The sequence below is a fragment of the Trichomycterus rosablanca genome, chromosome 2 (assembly GCF_030014385.1).
Source record: "Trichomycterus rosablanca isolate fTriRos1 chromosome 2, fTriRos1.hap1, whole genome shotgun sequence".
Taxonomy (NCBI): domain Eukaryota; kingdom Metazoa; phylum Chordata; class Actinopteri; order Siluriformes; family Trichomycteridae; genus Trichomycterus; species Trichomycterus rosablanca.
Window position 1 is genome coordinate 2791849 of NC_085989.1, and position 21694 is coordinate 2813542.

The 21694-nt window shown below is 44.7% G+C and overlaps 1 protein-coding gene across 1 annotated transcript; it reads left to right on the top strand.

Moving 5' to 3' along the window:
- Positions 1-920: 920 nt before the first annotated feature.
- nsun2 (NOP2/Sun RNA methyltransferase 2) lies at positions 921-20235 on the top strand. The gene is made up of 19 exons (XM_062989555.1): positions 921-1094; positions 2325-2482; positions 3616-3720; positions 3798-3903; positions 4065-4136; positions 4238-4322; positions 5362-5554; positions 6433-6507; positions 6602-6732; positions 7384-7457; positions 7544-7674; positions 8255-8351; positions 11090-11328; positions 11775-11867; positions 14425-14560; positions 16693-16773; positions 17865-18003; positions 18663-18702; positions 19452-20235. The coding sequence occupies exons 1-19, from the start codon at positions 1023-1025 to the stop codon at positions 19735-19737; spliced, it is 2313 nt and encodes a 770-aa protein (XP_062845625.1). The 5' UTR covers positions 921-1022; the 3' UTR covers positions 19738-20235.
- The last annotated feature ends 1459 nt before the right edge of the window (positions 20236-21694 follow it).

Consider the following 21694-nt stretch of genomic DNA (forward strand, 5'->3'; position numbering starts at 1 on the left):
AAATATGAAGAATCCCTCATTCACTTATTTTAGGACTGCACATTTTGTTCAATATTTTGGATTGACTTTTTATTAATAGGAAAATTAACCATAATTTAAAATTAAAAATTGAATTTATTCTATTTGGGATAGTTAAAAGTGATATATTGAATTCAGACGGGATTTATGTTGTCAACCTTCTCTTAATATTATCCAAATATCACATTCGTTGTTGTAAATTTATGAATGATAGACCAAATTTTTACACTTTTAGGAAATCCTTTATATCTTACAAAGCAAAAAGTACCTTAACACTGCTTAAAAACTTTCTACCTTAATGTTTATACAAATCATTACACTGTATTATTTATAAATTCCTGACTTAGCTGTTTTTATTTTTAGTTATATTTTATTTCTATTACTTTTTTATATTAATTATTGTCTAATTTTTATTGTGTACTTTATATTTTGGCTGTGATTTGATGTAATCTTATGTAATATAAGTGTTGGTCAACAAAGTTGTAAAGAAATACTCTTTTACAAACACCTGAGGCTGATTTTGAGAAGCCAATCTACCTTCTGCATGTTTTTTTTTAAGAGGAAACGCTTAATTAAAAAGAAACACACAAGAACACGAAGAAAACACATATTACGTTTCTTACAGACAGAAACATTATCCAACTCACTGTTAAAGTGAGTTCTGTAACAAGTATTTAAAGAAAAAATGATCATCCAGGCAACGCTGCAGACACCAAACGGTCTTTACTACTTTTTGTCCCACTAACATACTTTCAGCCTACACTAGTGCACTTTTAAGCGCTTAGAATGAGTTAATAATGTACCCTACCTAGTGCCCTTAGTAATGCTACACGCTCTGTTTGATACGAAACCCACACGTCATAAACAAGCCCACGAGTTCAGCTGCTCAGTCTGTTAGCTGTGCTGGAGTCTGAACTTCAGGGACTGAAGAGTTTGGTTCAGTATTAAAAACGTTCAGCAGGATTTTACGGCGTCACATTTCTCGGGTTGTTTGTTTCGTTAACATGGGTAAAAGAAACAGAAACAGACAGAACAAGGATGGACGAACGGAGGGGAAGAGGAGCAGAGATGATGCTGTAAGTGTGTTAGCTTAGCCTGCTGTATCAGCATTGGTCTGCTGCATGGCGCATAATGTTATTTAAAACATTGTTTAAAGGTAAATTTCACTATTTATAGTGATTTTAAGATAAATTCTGCACATACGTGTAATTAAGAACATAATCATAATTGCACTGTGAGAATTACTGGGCTGTATGTATATTTTTGACCACACACGTGGCTTATGGAAGGTTTATTTATGTTGTTTAATTGTTTTGTTTTGTTTAATTAGTCTGTACTCCAATAAGAAGACCAAATAATTTATGCTTATATATACATACACCTACACTCACTGTCCATTTTATCAGCTCCACTTACCATATAGAAGCACTTTGTAGTTCTACAATTACTGACTGTAGTCCATCTGTTTCTCTGCATGCTTTGTTACCCCCTTCATGCTGTTCTTCAATGGTCAGGACCCCCACAGGACCACCACAGAGCAGGTATTATTTAGGTGGTGGATGATTCTCAACACTGCAGTGACACTGACATGGTGGTGGTGGTGGTGGTGGTGGTGTGTTAGTGTGTGTTGTGCTGGTATGAGTGGATCAGACACAGCAGCGCTGCACTCACTGTCACTGCTGGACTGAGAATCGTCCACCAACCAAAAATATCCAGCCAACAGCGCCCCGTGGGCAGCGTCCTGTGACCCCTGATGAAAGTCTAGAAGATGACCGACTCAAACAGCAGCAATAGATGAGCGATCGTCTCTGACTTTACATCTACAAGGTGGACTAACTAGGTAGGAGTGTCTAATAGAGTGGACAGTGAGTGGACAGTGAGTGGAAACTCCAGCAGCGCTGCTGTGTCTGATCCATTCATACCAGCACAACACACACTAACACACCACCACCATGTCATTGCCCTGTGGTGGTCCTGTGCGGGTCCTGACCATTGAAGAACAGGGTGAAAGCAGGCTAAAAAGGTATGTAGAGAAACAGATGGACTACAGTCAGTAATTGTAGAACTACAAAGTGCTTCTATATGGTAAGTGGAGCTGATAAAATGGACAGTGAGTGTAGAAACAAGGAGGTGGTTTTAATGTTGTGGCTGATCGGTGTACATGTGTAGGGTAAAGTAAAGTTTTCTTCACATATTAAAGCCTGTTGGAAAGCTGAGGTCAGACCACAGGGTCAGCAATTATACAGCAACCCCAAAAACCAAAATTCTTGACAGATAGGTTGAACGTTTTGCTCTGTGATCCTCAGGGTTGGGGTGCTGGCTATGCCGAGATCGTCAAGGAGAACAAACTGTTTGAGCAGTACTACCGTGAGCTGAAGATCGTTCCTGACGGAGAGTTTGAGGAGTTTATGGAAGCTATGAGGGAGCCGCTGCCTGCCACTATTCGGATCACCGGATATAAAAGGTGATGTTTGTTCACCTTATCTGGCAAGAAGTTACATTACAAGTCATTAAACTGGTGGTGGAGAACATTTTAATTGCTTTAAGTGGATTTTTTGATGCTGCATACTTTAGCAAACCCATGATACATTTGATTTGGAATTTTTATTCAGTCAACTTTAGACTTCAGCTGTAGGTATGAGTGAGTCTGAAGGCAGTGCTTTAGTACAGGGGTTTTCAACCTTTTTGGACATGCGCCCCCCTCCGTCTACCAACCTCGAATAACCGACCCCCCCCCCCCCCCCCCCATACACCCCCCCAACCATCGCACAGAAACCATTGTGAAAGCTCTTGACAAGCTAAAATAACATAATTAACGTTGTGCACATCATACATACGATGCGAATTTGCTGAATGAAAATATTACAAAAAGATAATACAGTCCGACCCCATCTGAGCCGATTCTATCAGCACGTTATATAATTTCGTGGTTCACTTTCGTAAATCGTAAGTGGTTCTTGCTCTTGATGTAGATGAGAGCAGAAAACGTTACTTCACAGAGCCAAGCAGAGACAAAAGTACATCAAAATGTTGGTTAGTTCAGGATCATCTGCTCTGACTGACGGGAAACTTTTAGCTCCACGGGCAGAACGAGTCTGACTCAGCTACTGCTCTGGTATTAGCCAGTTTAATTAAGCCTGAGCTTTCTAAGGAAAAACGAGTCACACAGAATGTTCCAGCAACTGGTGTTTATTTAAAACCGCAACACCCATTAATAACAGTAAAATGCAGACATAACTAGTAGTCCAGTAACACCACTGAGATCTACACTCTAAACCTTAAACTCTCTGTGGTGGGGTGGTGGGCGAGCTGCTCCACCTGTGGGGTGATCAATGAGGCTGAGGCTGTCATACCTACCAGGGGCGTGAATTATTTCATGTAGAGAGCCACACACTGCCGTACGTGTTTGTTGTCCCTTCCCCACAGACACAGCCAGTTGTGTGTTCGTGTAAGCACCCAGCCGTCTAATAGCAGCTCGAGATCTCAGCACTGGTGGGCTAGCGTGTTTTATCACTGCGCCACCCGAGCGTTGCTGAGAATTTTGCTCATCTGATTCAGTTTTTCACATTCACCTCCTGTCTCGATATTTCAAAACAGCCACGCGAGGGAGATCCTTCACACTCTAAAGGAAAAATACTTCAAAGAGATCCAAGACCTGGAGATAGATGGGCAGAAGATCGAGGCCCCCCAGGCTCTGAGCTGGTGAGTGTTCTAACACACCTGTTTTTTTTTTAATACATGATGATACCACAACAAAATCTTAATAAAATGTGTCACAGGTACCCAGATGAGCTGGCGTGGCACACCAACATGAGCAGGAAGATCTTGCGCAAGTCTCCGCTGCTGGAGAAATTCCACCAGTTTCTCGTCAGTGAGACCGAATCTGTAAGTTCAGCCTTTCATTAGTCCCAGTCAGTCCTGTAAAGAGGGGGTTGCAGGGGGCGTTCTCTGTCCCGGTCAGTCACTGTGAGTCATCGTCACTTCCCTCTCTGTGTGCATTAAATCTGAAGGTTTTATAAAACTCTGATCTGTTCTTCGTTTCTCAGGGAAACATTAGTAGACAGGAGGCGGTCAGCATGATTCCTCCTCTCCTGATGAAGATCGAGCCTCACCATAAGGTACAGTCCGGCCGCAGAGTGCTTTCTTCCATCGTAAACACGACGTGTTATTTGATTCTCCTGTGTGTGTCGGGTCCTGTAATGCTCGTGTTGTTTTACAGATTCTGGACATGTGCGCTGCTCCCGGGTCCAAGACCGCCCAGCTCATAGAGATGCTTCATGCTGACATGAACGTTCCCTTTCCTGGTGAAGAAAATGGCATTTGACCTAAATTTGATATTGAATCATCATATCATATCATATCTGATACTTTATTATACATAATTATACTATTATTACACAAAATTACATAGAGTAGCTTGTATAGGTGGCACGGTGGCTCACAGCAACAAGGTCCTGGGTTTGCATGTTCTCCCCGTGTCTGCTTGGGTTCTCCGGTTTCCTCCCACAGTCCAAAAACATGCAGCCAGGTTAATTGGAGACACTGAATTGCCCTGTAGGTACCAGGCCGCTTGGATGTATAAACCGGTGCATCGTAGTGCCGGTCCCAAGCCCGGATAAATAAGGAGGGTCGTGTCAGGAAGGGCATCCGGCGTAAAAACTGTGCCAAATCAATAATGCGGATCACGATCCGCCGGTGACCCCTAACGGGAGCAGCCGAGGAAATAGAGAGACAAAAGTATGTGGACATTTGATGATTCATTTCATTTTTATGTCTGACCACCGCTTTATCCTGGCCGGGGTTGTGGTTGGTCCTACTGTAGGGCCTTACTTGTTCCCAGTTGGTGATTCAAACCCTTGATCCCAGCGGTAGTGAGGTAGTGTGTTTACCACTGTGCCACCTAGGCGCCTATATCAAAACTTAGGTCTGAAGTTTTGGTCTTGAAGTAGTTTAGGCTCTTGGGTGGCATCTTAAGCTCGCAGGTTCGAATCTCCGGGTGCTTCGGTTTCCTCCCACAGACGTGCAAGTGAGGTGAATTGGAGACAATAAGATTGTCCATGACTGTGTTCGATATAAACCTGTGGACTGATGAATCTTGTGTAATGAGTAACTACCGTTCCTGTCATGAATGTAACCAAAGTGTAAAACATGACATTATCCTAATAAACAAACAAACAAACTCTTGGGTGGCATCTTGAGCTCGCAGGTTCGAATCTCAGCTCTGCTACCGGCAGGTGCCTACATGTGAAATGTAATGGGGGAAAAGGATATGACTAGATTAGAAGGAAAATTATAGAAACTTGCATTTAAATAGTGTGTGTATATATATTGATGTTTCCTCAGAGGGTTTCGTGATTGCCAACGACGTGGACAATAAGCGCTGTTACCTTTTGGTGCATCAGGCCAAGAGACTGAACAGTCCGTGCATTATGGTGATAAACCACGACGCTTCCTGCATCCCACGCCTGCAGATCGTCAACAACGGCAAGAAGGACGTCCTCTTCTACGACCGAGTGCTCTGTGACGTTCCCTGCAGGTGAGAAATGGGTTTAATTCTGGAGGTGTTTGAAGCTTTGGTGGCTACATATGGATCCACATTGTTTTTACTACCATGTTCTGATTCATGATGAGAATCAGGTTTGGTAAAGTGGGGTTTGAAAATGTTTAATTTCCCTGTGCTGTCCACGGCTGACCTCGGGCCCAAGAAGTCAGAAATATGCTTATGGGGGGTACACTGACCCAAAAATGACTAGTTCACTGTTGAAAACCCCACTATCCAGTTCATTAGCACTGGTATCCAGCAGCTCAATGCTGGATTTTTCTAAAATTCTGTGTTGACTGACCACAAAAGCATCTGAATGAACATCTTCATTGCACAGACTGGCATACGACATCACAATAAAAGAAAAAATGAGTAGTGTCGGATATATACAGTATATATTCTGGTTTTAATTTGAAGAGACAATGATAGGATATGAAAGCTGGACATTAACAAATTAGGACCATCCTGAAGTTGCCTTGACTGGCCAGCAGAGGTCGTAATTGCAGCAGAAATAAGGAACCCTGGCCAAGAGACTAAAGAGTCCATGTATTATGGTGATGAACCATGATGCTTCCTGCATCCCGCGCCTGCAGATCGCCTGCAGATCCTTTATGGATATGAAAGCCGGACAATAAGAAATCCGGACCCTCCTGCGGGAGTCTCGATCGGCCAGCAGAGGTCGTAATTGCAGCAGAAATAAGGAACCGATACTCTGGTCAAGGAGCATGTAATAACAAGCTGTAGCCTAGCAGTTAAAGTACTGGACTAGTAAGTAAAAGGACTGTGCATGGAGCCCGACCACTGCCAGGTTGCCACTGTTGCGCCCTTGAGAAGGGAAGATGTTAATAACAACCTCACCTTTGTGTTTCCAGTGGAGATGGAACAATGAGGAAGAACATAGACGTGTGGAAGAAGTGGACCACCAGCAACAGCCTCCACCTGCACGGGTAAGATCAGCCTGGTCCACACCAGACTAAGAAAAGAAAAACATTCCAGTCGTGTGTTGGTGTGTACTACTATAACGTCTCCTGTTGCTGCCAGGCTGCAGTTGAGGATCGCGGTACGTGGAGTGGAGCAGCTGGCTGTAGGTGGTCGGATGGTTTATTCCACCTGCTCTCTGAACCCAGTCGAGGATGAAGCAGTCATCGCCACCCTGCTGGAGAAGAGTGAAGGTACATCTGGTCTTCTGGGACCTTCTACAAAAAGATTAGATTAAAATAGCTGGTTTTGCCTAATCAGACGTTATCAATCATTACTGTCAAAGCAGATGAAGGGCAGGTCTAGCTTAGTGGTTAAGTTATTGGACTAGTAATCTGAAGGCTGACAGTTTAAGCCCCAGTTCTGCCAGGTTGCCACTGTTGGACCTTCGAGCAAGGTGTTAAGACTGTATACTGTCACAGTACTGTGTCACTTTGGATAAAAGTGTTGGTTAAATGCCAAAAATGTAAAAAAATTTAATTGTATATGAACCTTAATGCATTTTTACTTTATGGCCAAATAAATATAGACGTTCTTTCCAGTTTTTAAGTACAGGGCGGCACGGTGGCTAAGTGGGTAGCTCTGTCGCCTCACAGCAAGAAGGTCCTTTCTGTGTGGAGTTTGCATGTTCTCCCCGTGTTTGTGTGGGTTTCCTCGTACAGTCCAAAGATGTGCAAGTGAGGTGAACTGGAGATACAAAATCGTCCAGGACTGTGACTTGTGAACTGATGAATCTTGTGTAATGAGTGGCTACCGTGTTCTGTCATTAATGTAACCAAAAGTGTAAAACATGACGTTAAAATCCAAAAAAACAAACAAACGTATTCGTTCCGGATGTGTTTAAGGTACACTCGAGCTGGTTGATGCGTCTGCTGACCTGCCAGGTCTGAAGTACATGTCGGGGATCCCATCTTGGAAGGTCTGGAACTCTTTGAATAACAGCAGTGTTTGTTGTTATGAATATAGTCAGTAAAGAATTTAACACTCTGTATCCTCGTGCTGTAGGTGATGACCAAGGAGGGTCAGTGGTACTCGGACTGGTCTGAAGTTCCCTCCAGTCGTCAAACTCAGATCAGACCCTCCATGTTTCCTCCTACTGATGTAGAAAAGCTGCAGAACATGAAGCTGGAGAGATGGTGAGCCATTACTCTCGAAGTGCAAAACATCTACTTCTCTTCTGTAGTACCTCAGCAGTCCAGCAGGAGGCGCTGCAGCACAAGCTGTGATGTTTACCCAGTGCTGGGGATTTGCAGTAGGACAAACTTGTAATCCTAATAACTGCTGGTAAAATGATTAAAAACAGCCAAATATTACGCTGTCATGATTACGTTTTTGAAATCATGCTGTCTAGATGGCACAGTAGTCTAATGTTAGTGTTGTTGGTGCCAACAGCTGATATGTGGGGCACAAGCAGTACAGGAATACAGACGAGGCGACAGGTACTGGCCTGTACTCCTCCTTGGCCAGTGTGGGTCTCCAGAGTGCACAAAGAACTTCATTATCCACATTGAGACGATGCAAAGAGAGTAAACAAGTGAAACCATGTACAAGGGGACACGTTGGTTATATTATTTATTAAAGTCGTATCCTGTTTGTTTCTAACGTTCCTCTCGACCACCTGTAGGAGTGGAATCGGACATTTAAACCGTACCATACTGTACACCAAGAAATCTGCTGCTGTTGGTCAACCTGTAGTGTTTTGTGTGTGTGTTTTAGTATGAGGATACTGCCGCATCACCAGAACACTGGCGGGTTCTTCGTGGCAGTGCTGGTGAAAAAGGCGCCCATGCCGTGGAACCGCCGCTACCCGAATGTAAGCGTCCTGAACTGCATTTATTTATCTTTCACAAAATCTTGCCATTTTAATAAACTGATCAGTTGACATCAGTTATAATTATTATTATTATCATCAGACGATGGTGCTGCTGAGACCGAGGTTTGAATCTCAGTGACGCTATTGGCTGGCTGAGCATCTACACAGACTAGTTATGTCTATGTAGATTAGTTATGTCTCAGGCCAGTGGCAGCAACAGTTTAGGGAAGGTGATTTACTAAGTAAGTCCAGTGTCCTGTGCCGAGCCCTCACCTCAGCCAGTGTCCAACATCACTGGAATGAACTGGAACATCGACTGAGGCGTTTTTTTTTTTCCTTTTTCTCCCACTTTAGCGCATCCAATTTCTACCCGTCAATCATACTCTCACTAATGCTGGAACCCGGTTCCTGATTTGGGGAGGACGAGGCCGCTCCACGCCCCCTCCGACACGTGCACAGCAATCGAACATCTTATCACCTACACTTGACGAGCGCAGTGCGGTACAGCGCTGTGTACGGAGAGCCACACCCTCTACCGCACTCCCTCCCCATCTCCGTGCAGGCGCCACCAACCAGCCAGCAGAGGTCGTAATCGTACTAGTCCGAGAGAGAGTGCCCATCCGGCTTAATCCTGCCTCTATCTGAACAACAGACCAATCGTTGTCCATGTAGCCGCTCAGCCTCAGCCGGCAGGCAGAGCCGAAATTCAATACGATGTATTCGAGATCTCAGCTCTGGTGAACAGCGTGTGTTTTACCGCTGCGCCACCTGAGCGGCGACTGAGGCTTTCTTGACAGACACCAGTGCCCAGCCTTACGTGAAATACTGTCTTTTTTGACTAAATAGGCTCAAATTCCCACAGAGATACTTCAAAGCCTTGTTTCAAGCCTTCTAAGAAGAGCGACTGTTGTTTGTTTTTGAAATGGGACGTCTGAGAAGCTCATGGTCAGGTGTCCTAATACTTTTGGCCATATAGTATTTGACTGTGACTAGCTACTAACTATAAATAAATACTACTCTTCTGTTCTTGCTCTCGTGGAAGGCGGTTGCATTTTCCCTCCTCCCTTATCTCTCCTGCTTTGCTTCTCCTGTATCGTACTGTCTCGTCTACTCTACTCTACAGAGATTTTCTCAGCACAGCTCCTCAAAGGACAAATTATGGAATTGGTTAAATGGTCTCTGAATGCTATTGACACCATCTTCTCATCGAGAAGTTCGGGTTCGGGGGAACCCACATGCCCCGATGGAACGCAGATGGCAGGATACGCGACGGACTCGTGGGGGAAGTGGAGAGTCGTGTGCCTGGCACCTCTTTCGTTGGAGGACGTAGAGGATGTTTACCTATTCGGAACTTTAATTGTGGGGTTTCTGCTGATTGGTTTAGGCTTAGCCCTGCTGTATCGGGAGATTAAAAAAGTTGGGTCAGTTGTCAACGGTCCCAAGGAACTGCCCAATTTGATTGATATGGTGGGTAGAGCTGTTGGAACTCAGACTGTGGTTATTAATCGCAACATGGATTCCATTTTGGAGAAACTAACGGCTTTGCGAAATGAGACCGATCAGAGACGCATTAATTCCGTGAGTTCTGTATTGTATTTGTATTTGTATTAGGGCTCAGACTAAACAACATGTCATTTCTGCTCTTGGCTCCCACTGTTATCATCAACGACCTTGGTGATAAGAAAATTCCTCCAGAGGATCTGCTGCGACGTACCCTACCCTCCCTCCACTGGCTGGTTCATTCGGGGCAGTAAGAGCTGTCAACAACCATGTCATCGTGTACTTTGTACAGACTTTTTCTTGCTGCACGAATGACAACAAAAACAACGTCTCCACTCTCTTAGCTTGATCCCACCAATACGGCAGGACGGGTCTGCAGTGTGCGCCTGCATATGGCTGCAAATCGCTGAGGCTGCTTGTCGTAGCTGGTACCTTCCCTATCCCCTCACCCCCAAACCCGTGGCTCGTTGTGTGACTAGGTTATGTTCTTATGTTTACATGTGCTTGTGTGCTGTTAGGGGCTTTTTTTCATGTTACCACAGTGTGCTCCTCAGGGAGCACTCTCCATTTCTAACGATGCAAATTTCCCCATTGTGGGATTAATAAAGGATATCTTATCTTATCTTATCTTATAAACCCTCTTGCCATTTTGCCAAGTCACCAGTTGACATTAATTATAATTAACAATGAGGAATCAGGAGATGGTGCTCAGGTGGTGCGGCTGTCTGTTTCGTGAGCCCACCACTGCTGAGACCGGGGTTCGAATCTCAGCGACGCAATTGGCCGGCTGAGCGTCTACACAGACGTGATTAGTTTTGAAAACTCCAGTGTCCTGCACAGAGCCCTGACCTCAGTCCACTCAACAGCTCTGGAATGAACTGGAACACTGACTGAGGCTTTCTTGACCGACACCACTGCCCAGCCAAAAGTCAAATCCTGTCTTCTTTTGACTAAATAGGCTCAAATTCCCACAGACGTATGTCAAAGTCTTGTAAAACGCCTTCTTGGAAGAGTGGCTGATGTTCTAGCTTGAAAGATCACACACAGGTCACTCTATTTTAATAGCGTTTGTTTTTAAAGTAGGTTCATGGTCATGTGTCCAAATACTTTTGGCCATATAGTGTGCTTGACTGTGTCCTTCACACACAGTTCCCGAGTTCCTGCAGCCCAGTTAGAAGTTTTAAAATCCTCCAGCAGAGCTTCTCACTATAAACCCTCCTCTCACACCTTTATTTCAGCCCAGGAATAAGGAGGCCTCCTCCACCAGCGCCGAGCCGGTCCAGCCCGAGGTGGAAGCAGGAGGCGGAGCGGCGGAGAAGCCATGCCCAGGAGACGGAGTGGCGGAGAAGCCAAGCGCGGGAGACGGAGCGGCGGAGAAGCCAAACGCTGGAGACGGAGCGGCGGAGAAGCCGAGCGAGGGAGACGCCGTGACTGAAAACACTCCAGAGACGGAGCCCAAGAAAGAGCAAGTGTGTGGGTGAGTGCGAACAAGCATCCAGCACGTCAAGTTCAGATCATTTCTGTGAAGATTCTGGAATCTTTTGAGTAACTTCACGGCTTCCTGAGCGTCAGCCAATGTAGCGGGAATATTGTATCATACTGACAAGCCGAGCACAAGATCAATAACAGTTTAGAGACAGTTCAGTGATTTTTATTTTATATTATTTAGTCTTGTGTTGCTCAGATGTCCAGTTTTGATGCCCAACATTTAATAGACCCATGTTCATGACACGCACAACGTTTACAAAATAGTTACCGGATATTTATATAGAATATATTACTGAATATACAGCATACACTAGCGGAAACTCTGTCCACTATAAAGCAGGACTTTATTGGTTCTGTAGCCTGTGTAGTTCTGGGTGTTATAAAATGTCCCAGTTGTGTCTTGGTGAATAATGTTGTTGTTTCTCTTGGTTCCAGACCCCCTCCTTCGAAGAAGATGAAGTTGTTCGGCTTCAAAGAGGATCCCTTCGTGTTCCTCACAGAGGACGACCCCGTCTTTCCCCCCATCCAGTGAGTGTTCAGTGCACATTGTGTGTAATATAGAGTGAGAGTCATTTAATACAACGTTATAAAAGAAGATATAAGAGTAAAATATGTAATGATATTAATAATAATGGAGCTCATGAGTTCGAATCTCGGCTCCTCTATCGGCAGGAGCTTGTCCGCCGGGTTGGAATGGCCGAGGGGGGGGGGGGAATAAAGATCAGTAATAACTGATCAGATAATGCATACTCCATGCGTAATATGGATCTCCATATGAACCTGCCTCAAAGCGGTTGGCTACTGCACACATGTCGGAGGTGACGTGTGATAGTCACGGCTCTCCTGGTTAAAAGCGGATACGACTAGCCTAGAAAAATACTCAGCGCCCAGGTGGTGTAGCGGGATGCTCTGCTAGCACACCAGCGCCGAGATCAGGAGAAAAATGGGAGAAAATGAATCAATACATAGAAAATAAATAGAAAAGGAGTATATAAGAAAACTCTAATATAGTATAATATAAAATACAAATAAAATATTAAAGAATGTAATAATATTGAAACTACTGATGAGTCCAAGCATCTGCTTTAGTTATAAGAAGCAGACTTGATCTGGAACGTTTTGGCTTCCACTGTGTGTGTGTGTGTGTGTGTGTGTGTGTGTGTGTGTGTGTGTGTGTCGGCTCGTGCATTAAGCAGCTCACATCTGAGGCTCCGCTCGTGTGTGTCGGACCAGTGCAGGCATGCGTGCTCACTGATGAATTGACTGCGCGCTTTTGCATGTTTGTCACACAAATATTTGCAAAACCTCAGACGTTCGGATCCCGCGTGGGTGAAGGGGGGAGCAGACACGCACCGTGTGCTTTTGGGCTTTTGCAAATACTCGGCAGTTGGGCTGCAACTATCGATTATTTTTGTAATCGAGTATTCTATCGATTATTCCACCGATTAATCGAGTAATGGGTTAAGAAATACTTTTGCTTTAATAAAGAGCAAAAATAAATACATATAAGATTAAATAAGATGGCTCTTAAATCAAACTGCTTATTTTTATTCCTTGCATACAGGACAGTTTAAAGAGAATATTTGTGAAATGCAAAAATAAATCTAATTACTTTTAAAATGTATACAGACAACCTAAATCTAAGGCATAAATAATAATAAACAATAATATATAAACATTGCCTCTAATTTGTGCAACTTTTAGAACTAAAGGTTTCAGCTACAGATCACACATACCATAAAGCTTTAATGTTTTGTTGGGAGGCTTTGTGGTGTTTGTAGGAGGTTCTGTCAGGATTGTATCTCCTAGATGAGGTAGATTTGGCATTTGTGTGCGTGTACTTGTTGAGACTTTTCTTTATTGCAGCCACCACATGCTTTTTTGAAGACTTGGGCAAACGCACACAAGACGCTCTGATGGTGTGGATGTTGTTCTTGAGTTTTTGGTTTTTTCCAGCTTAAAATGATCCCAAACTTTCTGTGGTTTTCTCTGTCCGGTTCTCTGTTCGTCCCTCTGTATTTTCTCTCTCTCTCCATTTTGCAGTCCGCCGCTATCAAATCTCGGCTGTGTCTCAAATCGCACTTCCATACTGAACAGTACGCAGGAGCGGCAAGCGTGTCAAAATACGTAGTATTCATTAAACTGTACGCTAAAAGTACCTGGTTTAAGTCCTGTTAAGTACTGTTTAAGTATGTGATTTCGGACGCGGCCCTCGGCTTCTTTACGTCACCTGGCCACAGCGTGAACGCGTTGTGCAAAAGTAAAAGTCGTGAGCTCTATATAGTTGTATGGATTAAACGATGCCTCGATGCGAAAAATTTGAATCGATGATTTTTAGTAATCGAATTACTCGAGTTTCTCGAGGAATCGTTTCAGCCCTACTCGGCAGACTAGCTAACGAGCTCACGCGAACGTACGAAACCTCTGTGATGCGAATTGATACAAATTTAAGCTTAAAATTCCCAATAAATCAGAAGAAATCATAGTGTGTTCAGTTTACCAACATCGTTTGGGTCCATTTCTACTTTTAGAGGATAGGAACTATGCATACCAGTAGGTTGATTAGCTTATTTATTTATTTATTAGACTGTTTTATAGTTTGGTCCCATTCATGACCAGGCAGGCAGTTACAGATTGCGCCGCACAGAAAGCACCCGGACCGCTCCATCAAACTGAGCCACCGTGCCACCCTGGTATATTAGCTAAGCTAAATAATGAGTGATTAAGCGTGCAGTGGCGTGTATTCTGTTGGTCCTCATCAGGAGCCGGTGGGGTACTCGGGATGAATGAATGAATTTTCCTTTAATTAATACCCAGCCGTTATGACAAACAGTCTAATTGCAGCACAGTGAGACAGTCGCTTTGTGTTTGACGAGCTCTGCATATAGACAGATGTGTGCCACTTCATTCCTGGCATGTTACCCGTCTTGATTTCGACCCTGAGAGAGCACAGCGTGCCAACCAGATCGACTTCCTTCCCCACGCCATATGTCCCGCCCCCCTTAATACCCAGACTGCATATGTGTGTGTTTTTTTTTCCTGATGTCTGCTGCCGTCTGAGTAACTGTGGCTTTGTGTCTCGCAGAGCTTTTTACAACCTCTCTCCGGACTTCCCCAAGCTCAACGTGCTGACCAGGACCCAGGAGGGGAAGAAGAGACATTTGTACATGGTGTCCGAGGAGCTCCGCAACGTCCTGCTCAACAACAGCGAGAAAATGAAGGTGAGCGAGCGTGTGCCCGAGCACCGGACCTTTAAAAAGACGGAAAAAATTAACAGCGCGTGAAAAAACACAGGCGACGTGATGAGACTCTACAGTTCAGCGCAGAAGAGCAAAAAGCCCTGGGAACACGAGGTCAAATCCCTTAGACGTTTACTCAAAAAACCAAAGCTGATGGAGTGGAGGCACAAATATAAAATACATCACTGCTGCAGGTGCAGCCTCTTTCCCAAAACAGATAGGTAGATCAGACTCTCCGTGCGCTATACTGCTCCCTGTCTGACTCCATCTCTGGATCTGCTCATGTCTGAGGGGTCTGCAGCTCTCCTCAGGCAAGTTAAGGGTCCGCAGCAGCGTGGGAAGTTAGTCGTGGAATTGGATATGACTAGATCAGCAGGGGAAAGGGAGGAAATGCACAAATTAAATTATAAAAAAATACAAATGTAAATAAAGCTCTGACGGCGTGAGGCGAAATCTGCCGACGTAGAGAAAAAATGAAATCCGAGAGGGCGAAACGAAGCGGCGCTTGAGGACGGAATTCAATAACGCAAAAGACGAAACTGAACGAAATCCGACTACACTGAGGCGAGGCGAAATCTGATTATGCAGAGCAAAAGATGTCAATGCACATTCAGCCCTGATTACAAGCATAAGCAAAAAAAATCAAACATTAAATCTACACTGTATGGTCAAAAGTACTGGGACGCCCCTTCTAATTTTTGAATTCATGTGTTTCAGCTACAACAATTGCTAAAAGGAGTAATGAATCAATTATATATAAAGAAAATTATATGCTTTCAACTTTGCAGCAGCAGTTTAGGGAAGGCCTTTCCTGTTTCAGCACGACTGCACCCCTGTGCACAAAAGCAAAATCTATAAAGACGGGTTAAGTTTAGTTTAAAGGGACTCCAGCGTCCTGCACAAAGTCCTGACCCAACAGCTTTGGAATGAACCGGAACATCAACTGAGGCTTTCTCGAAGAACACAAATAGGCACAAATTCCCACAGACAGACATACCTCAAATTGTTGTGAGAAGCCTTCTCAGGGGAGCTATTTTGCCACTCAGGTGGCACAATGGTTAAACACTCTAGCACACGGCTATATAATCAACGTTTGGCTGTTGTTCATACAGGGCAGGAGCTGGATAAGGAACCTCATATCTGAGCGAATTACGACCTCTGCTGGCTGGTTGATGGTGTCTGCACAGAGTCGAGGAATAATGCATCAATCAGGGTGTGACTCTCCGTACACAAAGCTGATCCGCATATGAACTCGCCTCTTGCAGGTGAAAAGATGCAGTCGGGACTGCACATGTGATGGAGGGGGCATGTGTCAGTGCTCTCTCCTCAATCAGGGTGGAGATCATCATCAGTAGAGAGGAAGCATGGGTAAAAATTGGATGCACTAAAAAATAAGGAGGAAAGGGGAGAGAATGCATAAAGTCACTACTTTAATAAGATTTGTTTTTGAAGTGGGATGTCCAGCAAGCTAACGGTCGAGTGTCCACATACTTTTGGCGTTTTAGTCTGTATGTAATGTTATTATTAGTACTAGTTTACTCTTTAGAAACCAGATTTATTACTACTATAAAAAGGCATGTCTTTCCCCTTAAACATTCCTGGATGCACTCAGCACTTCATTATGTACGTTAAGGCGTTTAATAGGGCGGCACAATAGGCGGTGGGCAGCACTGACACCTCACAGCAAGAATGTCCTGGGTTCGATCCCCAGGGTCCTTTCTGTGTGGGTTTCCTCCCACAGTCCAAAGACATGCAGTCAGGTGAACTGGAGACACAAAATTGTCCATGACCGTGTTTGATATTAAACTTGTGAACTGATGAATCTTGTGTAAGCAGTAACTACCGTTCATGTCATGAATGTAACCAAAGTGTAAAACGTGACGTTAAAATCCTAATAAATAAAATACAAATGAGGAAACACAAACACCAGTGATTCAGGAACACGGTTCAGGATGGAGACGCTCATTAGGACCCGTGTTCCAGGCACCGCGTGAACGAATCCGGCGCGAGTGCGACGCGGTGGCATTTCTGAGACTGAGACGGATGCACGTTTCTAAATGTCACGGCTTCACTCCGAGAGCTTTTTGTGATTTATTTGGTCGTGTTCTCCTCAGGTGATCAACACCGGCGTGAAGGTCTGGTCGAGGAATAACGACGGAGAGCAGTTCGGCTGCGCCTTCAGACTCGCCCAGGAGGTACCGGCCATTATCAAAATGAAACATATTTAACATGTCCAGTCTGAGACTTACAGACCAAGACAAGAAATAAAACCTGAAATGTCACTTTTTTTAGTTTACCAATAAAGACCTAAACTAATCAGCCATAACATTAAAACCACCTCCTTGTTTCTACACTCACTGTCCATTTTATCAGCTCCATTTACCATATAGAAGCACTTCGTAGTTCTACAATTACTGACTGTAGTCCATCTGTTTCTCTACATGCTTTGTTAGCCCCCTTTCATGCTGTTCTTCAATGGTCAGGACCCCCACTGGACCACCACAGAGCAGGTATTATTTAGGTGGTGGATCATTCTCAGCACTGCAGTGACACTGACATGGTGGTGGTGTGTTAGTGTGTGTTGTGCTGGTATGAGTGGATCAGACACAGCAGCGCTGCTAGAGTTTTTAGACACCTCACTGTCACTGCTGGACTGAGAATAGTCCACCAACCAAAAATATCCAGCCAACAGCGCCCCGTGGGCAGCGTCCTGTGACCACTGATGAAGGTCTAGAAGATGACCGACTCAAACAGCAGCAATAGATGAGCGATCGTCTCTGACTTTACATCTAAAGGTGCACCAACTAGGTAGGAGTGTCTAATAGAGTGGACAGTGAGTGGACACGGCGTTTAAAAACTCCAGCAGCGCTGCTGTGTCTGATCCACTCATACCAGCACAACACACACTAACACACCACCACCATGTCAGTGTCACTGCAGTGCTGAGAATGATCCACCACCTAAATAATACCTGCTCTGTGGTGGTCCTGTGGGGGTCCTGACCATTGAAGAACAGCATGAAAGGGGGCTAATAAATCATGCAGAGAAACAGATGGACTACAGTCAGTAATTGTAGAACTACAAAGTGCTCCTATATGGTAAGTGGAGCTGATAAAATGGACAGTGAGTGTAGAAACAAGGAGGTGGTTTTAATGTTATGGCTGATCAGTGTATAGCACTCTGCAACATGGGCTCTGAGGACCTTGGTTTGTTGTGGACTGAGGTGCTTTTAAATTTGACATTTTCTTGACTCTCTCTCTCTCTCTCTCTCTCTCTCTCTCTGTAGGGTATCTACACGCTGTGCCCCTACATCAGAGCCCGTGTGATCACCATCAGTGTGGACGATGTGAAGGTTCTTCTAACTGAAGAGAATCCTTTCCTCAGCAGGCTGGGTGACGATGCTCACGACCAGGCCAAGAAACTCGGTCAGAACTGTTATTACGTCTCAGTAATTATGTGGACGCTTCCTGTCTGTACCAATAGCCAATAGTTGCTGCGTGATGATCAGCTCGGTTTTGCTCTCGCAGGCTTTTGGAAAACACAGCACGACTTTTGTGCTGGGTGCAGTCGGATTAGCCCTGTTTATCTGGGCACGGATGAAAATTTTATTAACAATAAAGAACTTTTTACATTAAATGCTAAAAAATGACTTTGTAGAAGAAGAAAGAAAGAATCACAAAGGCGCCCAGGTGGCGCAGCGTGATATTCGGCGAGCACACCAGCACCGAGATTCTGAACTCCTCGGCGTTGCCACCGGTCGGCTGGGTGCCATCTAGCGGGCATAATGGGCAGTGCCTGCAGCAGACACGTGTCCGCTAGGGTGGGATGACCGGACTATGTGGCTGTGGTCTTCAAACGCTGTGTAAGGACCCTGATTAGCAGATAGAGAGGAAAAAGGGATCAGCTGAGGGCTGCAAGCAGGTCGGAGGAGGCGTGAGCAGCAATATACCCACCTCGACTGCAATCAGGGATCCCCCAGCAGCGGAAGACCGATTTGAATTTAATTTAAATCTTTATTTAATATTGATTTAAATAAAACACGCTCATGATTTCGTTCTGCTTTCTTGTATTTTTGTTTCTTTAGAAATGGGCAGCATTGTTCTGAGATACCTGCCTGATCCAAAGTAAGTGCTTAAATCCATCTGATCTCTTTCTGTTAGATACCAGACTCCTGATTGTGCTGGAAAACGCACGATTTGACCAAGTTAATATGAACATTTTTTGCTGCTTTAACAGTCTTCACTCTTAGGTGGCATTCCCGAAATATTTCTCCCAATCTAGTCGTATCCAATTACCTGGTTGCATTTCGCCTCCTCCGTCCGTCCACTCCCGATGAGAGCCGTGACTATCATACACCCCCTCCGTGTCGCACGTGTGCAGTAGCTGACCGCTTCTTTTCACCTGCACCAGGGGGGTTCATACGAAGATCCTTATAATGATCCGTATAATCCCCCATTTCTGTCCCAGAGAGCTGTATAGCGTACAGAGAGACATGCTATGCTGCGTCGTGATTCCCCTCCCCATCATGCACATGCCTCAGCAAGGTGGAACTTGGTCAACCTTCCTCCCTCAGACACAGTCAGTTGTGCCTGTCGGATGCCCGGTCATGTCGATAGCACAGCTGAGATTTGAACTCGAGCAAAACTAACTTACATAAGGGTTTCCTCTGGGCGCTCCGGTTTCCTCCCACAGTCCAAAGACGTTCAAGTGAGGTGAACTGGAGATGAATCTTGTGAGCAGTAACTATCTGTCCTGTCATTCATGTAACCAAAGTGTGTCGAACTGGCCCTATTTATATGGACACAGAATTGAGGCAATCATCATCAGTAGCTCTCTTTTCTTTTCCGCTGACGTCCGTTTCCTCGCCTCACAGAGATCCAGACGCCCCTCAGTGTCAGATCGATCTGTGCGGCTGGAGGGGAAAGACGTCCATCAGGGCTTTCGTATCGCGTAACGAGTGCCAGCACTACCTTCGCATGGTGGGCGTCGAGGTCTTCCGCGACAAGCAGGGCAAAAAGGAAGGCGGGGCAGAACCGTCCCGGGTGGAGGAGGGCGTGACCCAGGAGGCGGACGCAGTCCAGAAGGAGAACTCGGATACGGAGCAGAACGGACCGGCGGAGACCAAAACGAACGGAGGGGAGGAAGTGAGCAGCACATAGATAGGGCAGCGGTGGCTCATACAGTTGAGGTACCGAACTGCCAGGCTGCCCTTTTGGGCCCTTGAGTAAGGCCCTTAGTTCTCAATTGCCTGGATTGGAAGTCGCTTTAAACAGCGTGAACGTAAATGTAGATGTTAAGACCGAGCAGTTGAATTTAGTTTGAACCAGGCTGAACTAACGGGGATGAACAAGCTGCTCCCCCCCGTAACCTGTCTTTTATATATTAAAAATGGTCCTGGTCCCAGTTCCGTAGGTAAAGAGCCAGTTTGGAATTATGACTGTTTTGGAATAGTTTGCTTTTATTTTTGGATTGTTTTTATTTGTGATTGAACAGTTTGTAACTTCATTTCAATCAAATGTACACCGTCATGTTTCATAATCTAATCTTTGAAAGTGTCCTTTTTTTAAATAAATACCCAGAATGCATTTCGTTTATCACCTGTTACGTTATGTGTAATGTAAATACTTCATATTTTATTAAACCTTATTGAAGTCTCAGCCTGTTTGTGCTGTTTGTTTGTACACATAATGGACACGCAGTTAACACACACTTATCTTGTAAGAGGTGAAGCTCCTCCACCCTGATATTTGCTAAATACCCATTTCTATCAAACATATACTAACAATGTTCTCAATACAGTGGACCCTTGATTTAACGGACTAAAAAGGGGGGAGAACTGATCTGTAAGAGTGAGGTTTTTACACCAGGGGGTGTGAAAATAAACGAAAACACAGCACAAAGCTCAATAAAGCTCAATAAAGAAGGTCCTGGGTTCGGGTCCTTTCTGTGTGGAGTTTGCATGTTCTCCCCGTGTCTGTGTAGGTTTTCTCTGGGTGCTTCGGTTTCCTCACACAGTCCAAAGACGTGCAAGTAAAGTGAATTGGAGATACTAAATTATCCACGACTGTGTTCGATATAATCTTGTGTAATGAGTAACTACCGTTCCTGTCATGAATTTAACCAAAGTGTAAAACATGACGTTACAATCTTAATAAACAAACAAACAACATAACAGCACTAAAACTTGCAAAAATTAAGCATAAAACACAGAAAAAAAGGCAAGAACAAAGCGAGCCTCCCAACAAAATAAAGCTTCTTACTCCTGTAAACGAGGACGAGCGCCGGCTAGCCGACAATTACTGAACTACTGGTGTTGGTTCGCTTCCCGGGGGAATTTTATTTATTTTTTTATGCATTTTTCTCCCAATTTAGTGCACTAAATTTTTCTCTTCCGCTGCCGAGAGTTACCAGATTACATCCAAGGAGAGCATGTCGCTGTACACGCCTCTTTCGACACGTGCACAGCCCTCCTCTTATCGCCCATGCATTGTGCACAGGCGTCTCTTCTGCCAATCGGGGTCCTTACACAGCATATGAAGATCCCACCCACACATAGTCCATGGGGTTTGATTCCACGGCCAGGGTCCTTTCTGTGGGTTTCCTCCTGGTGCTCCGGTTTCCAAAGATGTGTGAATTTGTGTGTTTGTGTGTCCCATGATGGACAGGTGACCTTTCCGAAATGTTTTCTGCATTGTGGACCCACCACAACCCTGACCAGTATAAGGCCATGCTGAAACAGGCAATAAATGAACTGATTTTTTTTCTCGTACCCTTTGTGGACAGGATGTGGCCGGGCTGGGCTAGGCTAGTCAAAGCCTGCGTGATGTGAATACCCATCTGAGATTATGTAACACGAGGTTATGCAATGACTGCATGTAGAATCAGACTCACTCGGAGGGATGAGCGAGGGTTTTATCCCAGGATTAGGGCGCTGTTGCGTCTGTACCGAGTCGCTTAGCAAAAATATCCTGAAGCTACAGGCTGATTATTGTGTTTAACCTTAATGAAATGTGAAACTGGATAATCTGCCGTGTGTGATCAGGAGTGCAGGTTTATCCTCGTGTCTTCATTAAAGGGCGTCTGACCTTCATTAAACAACAGATGTGGATGTTTGGG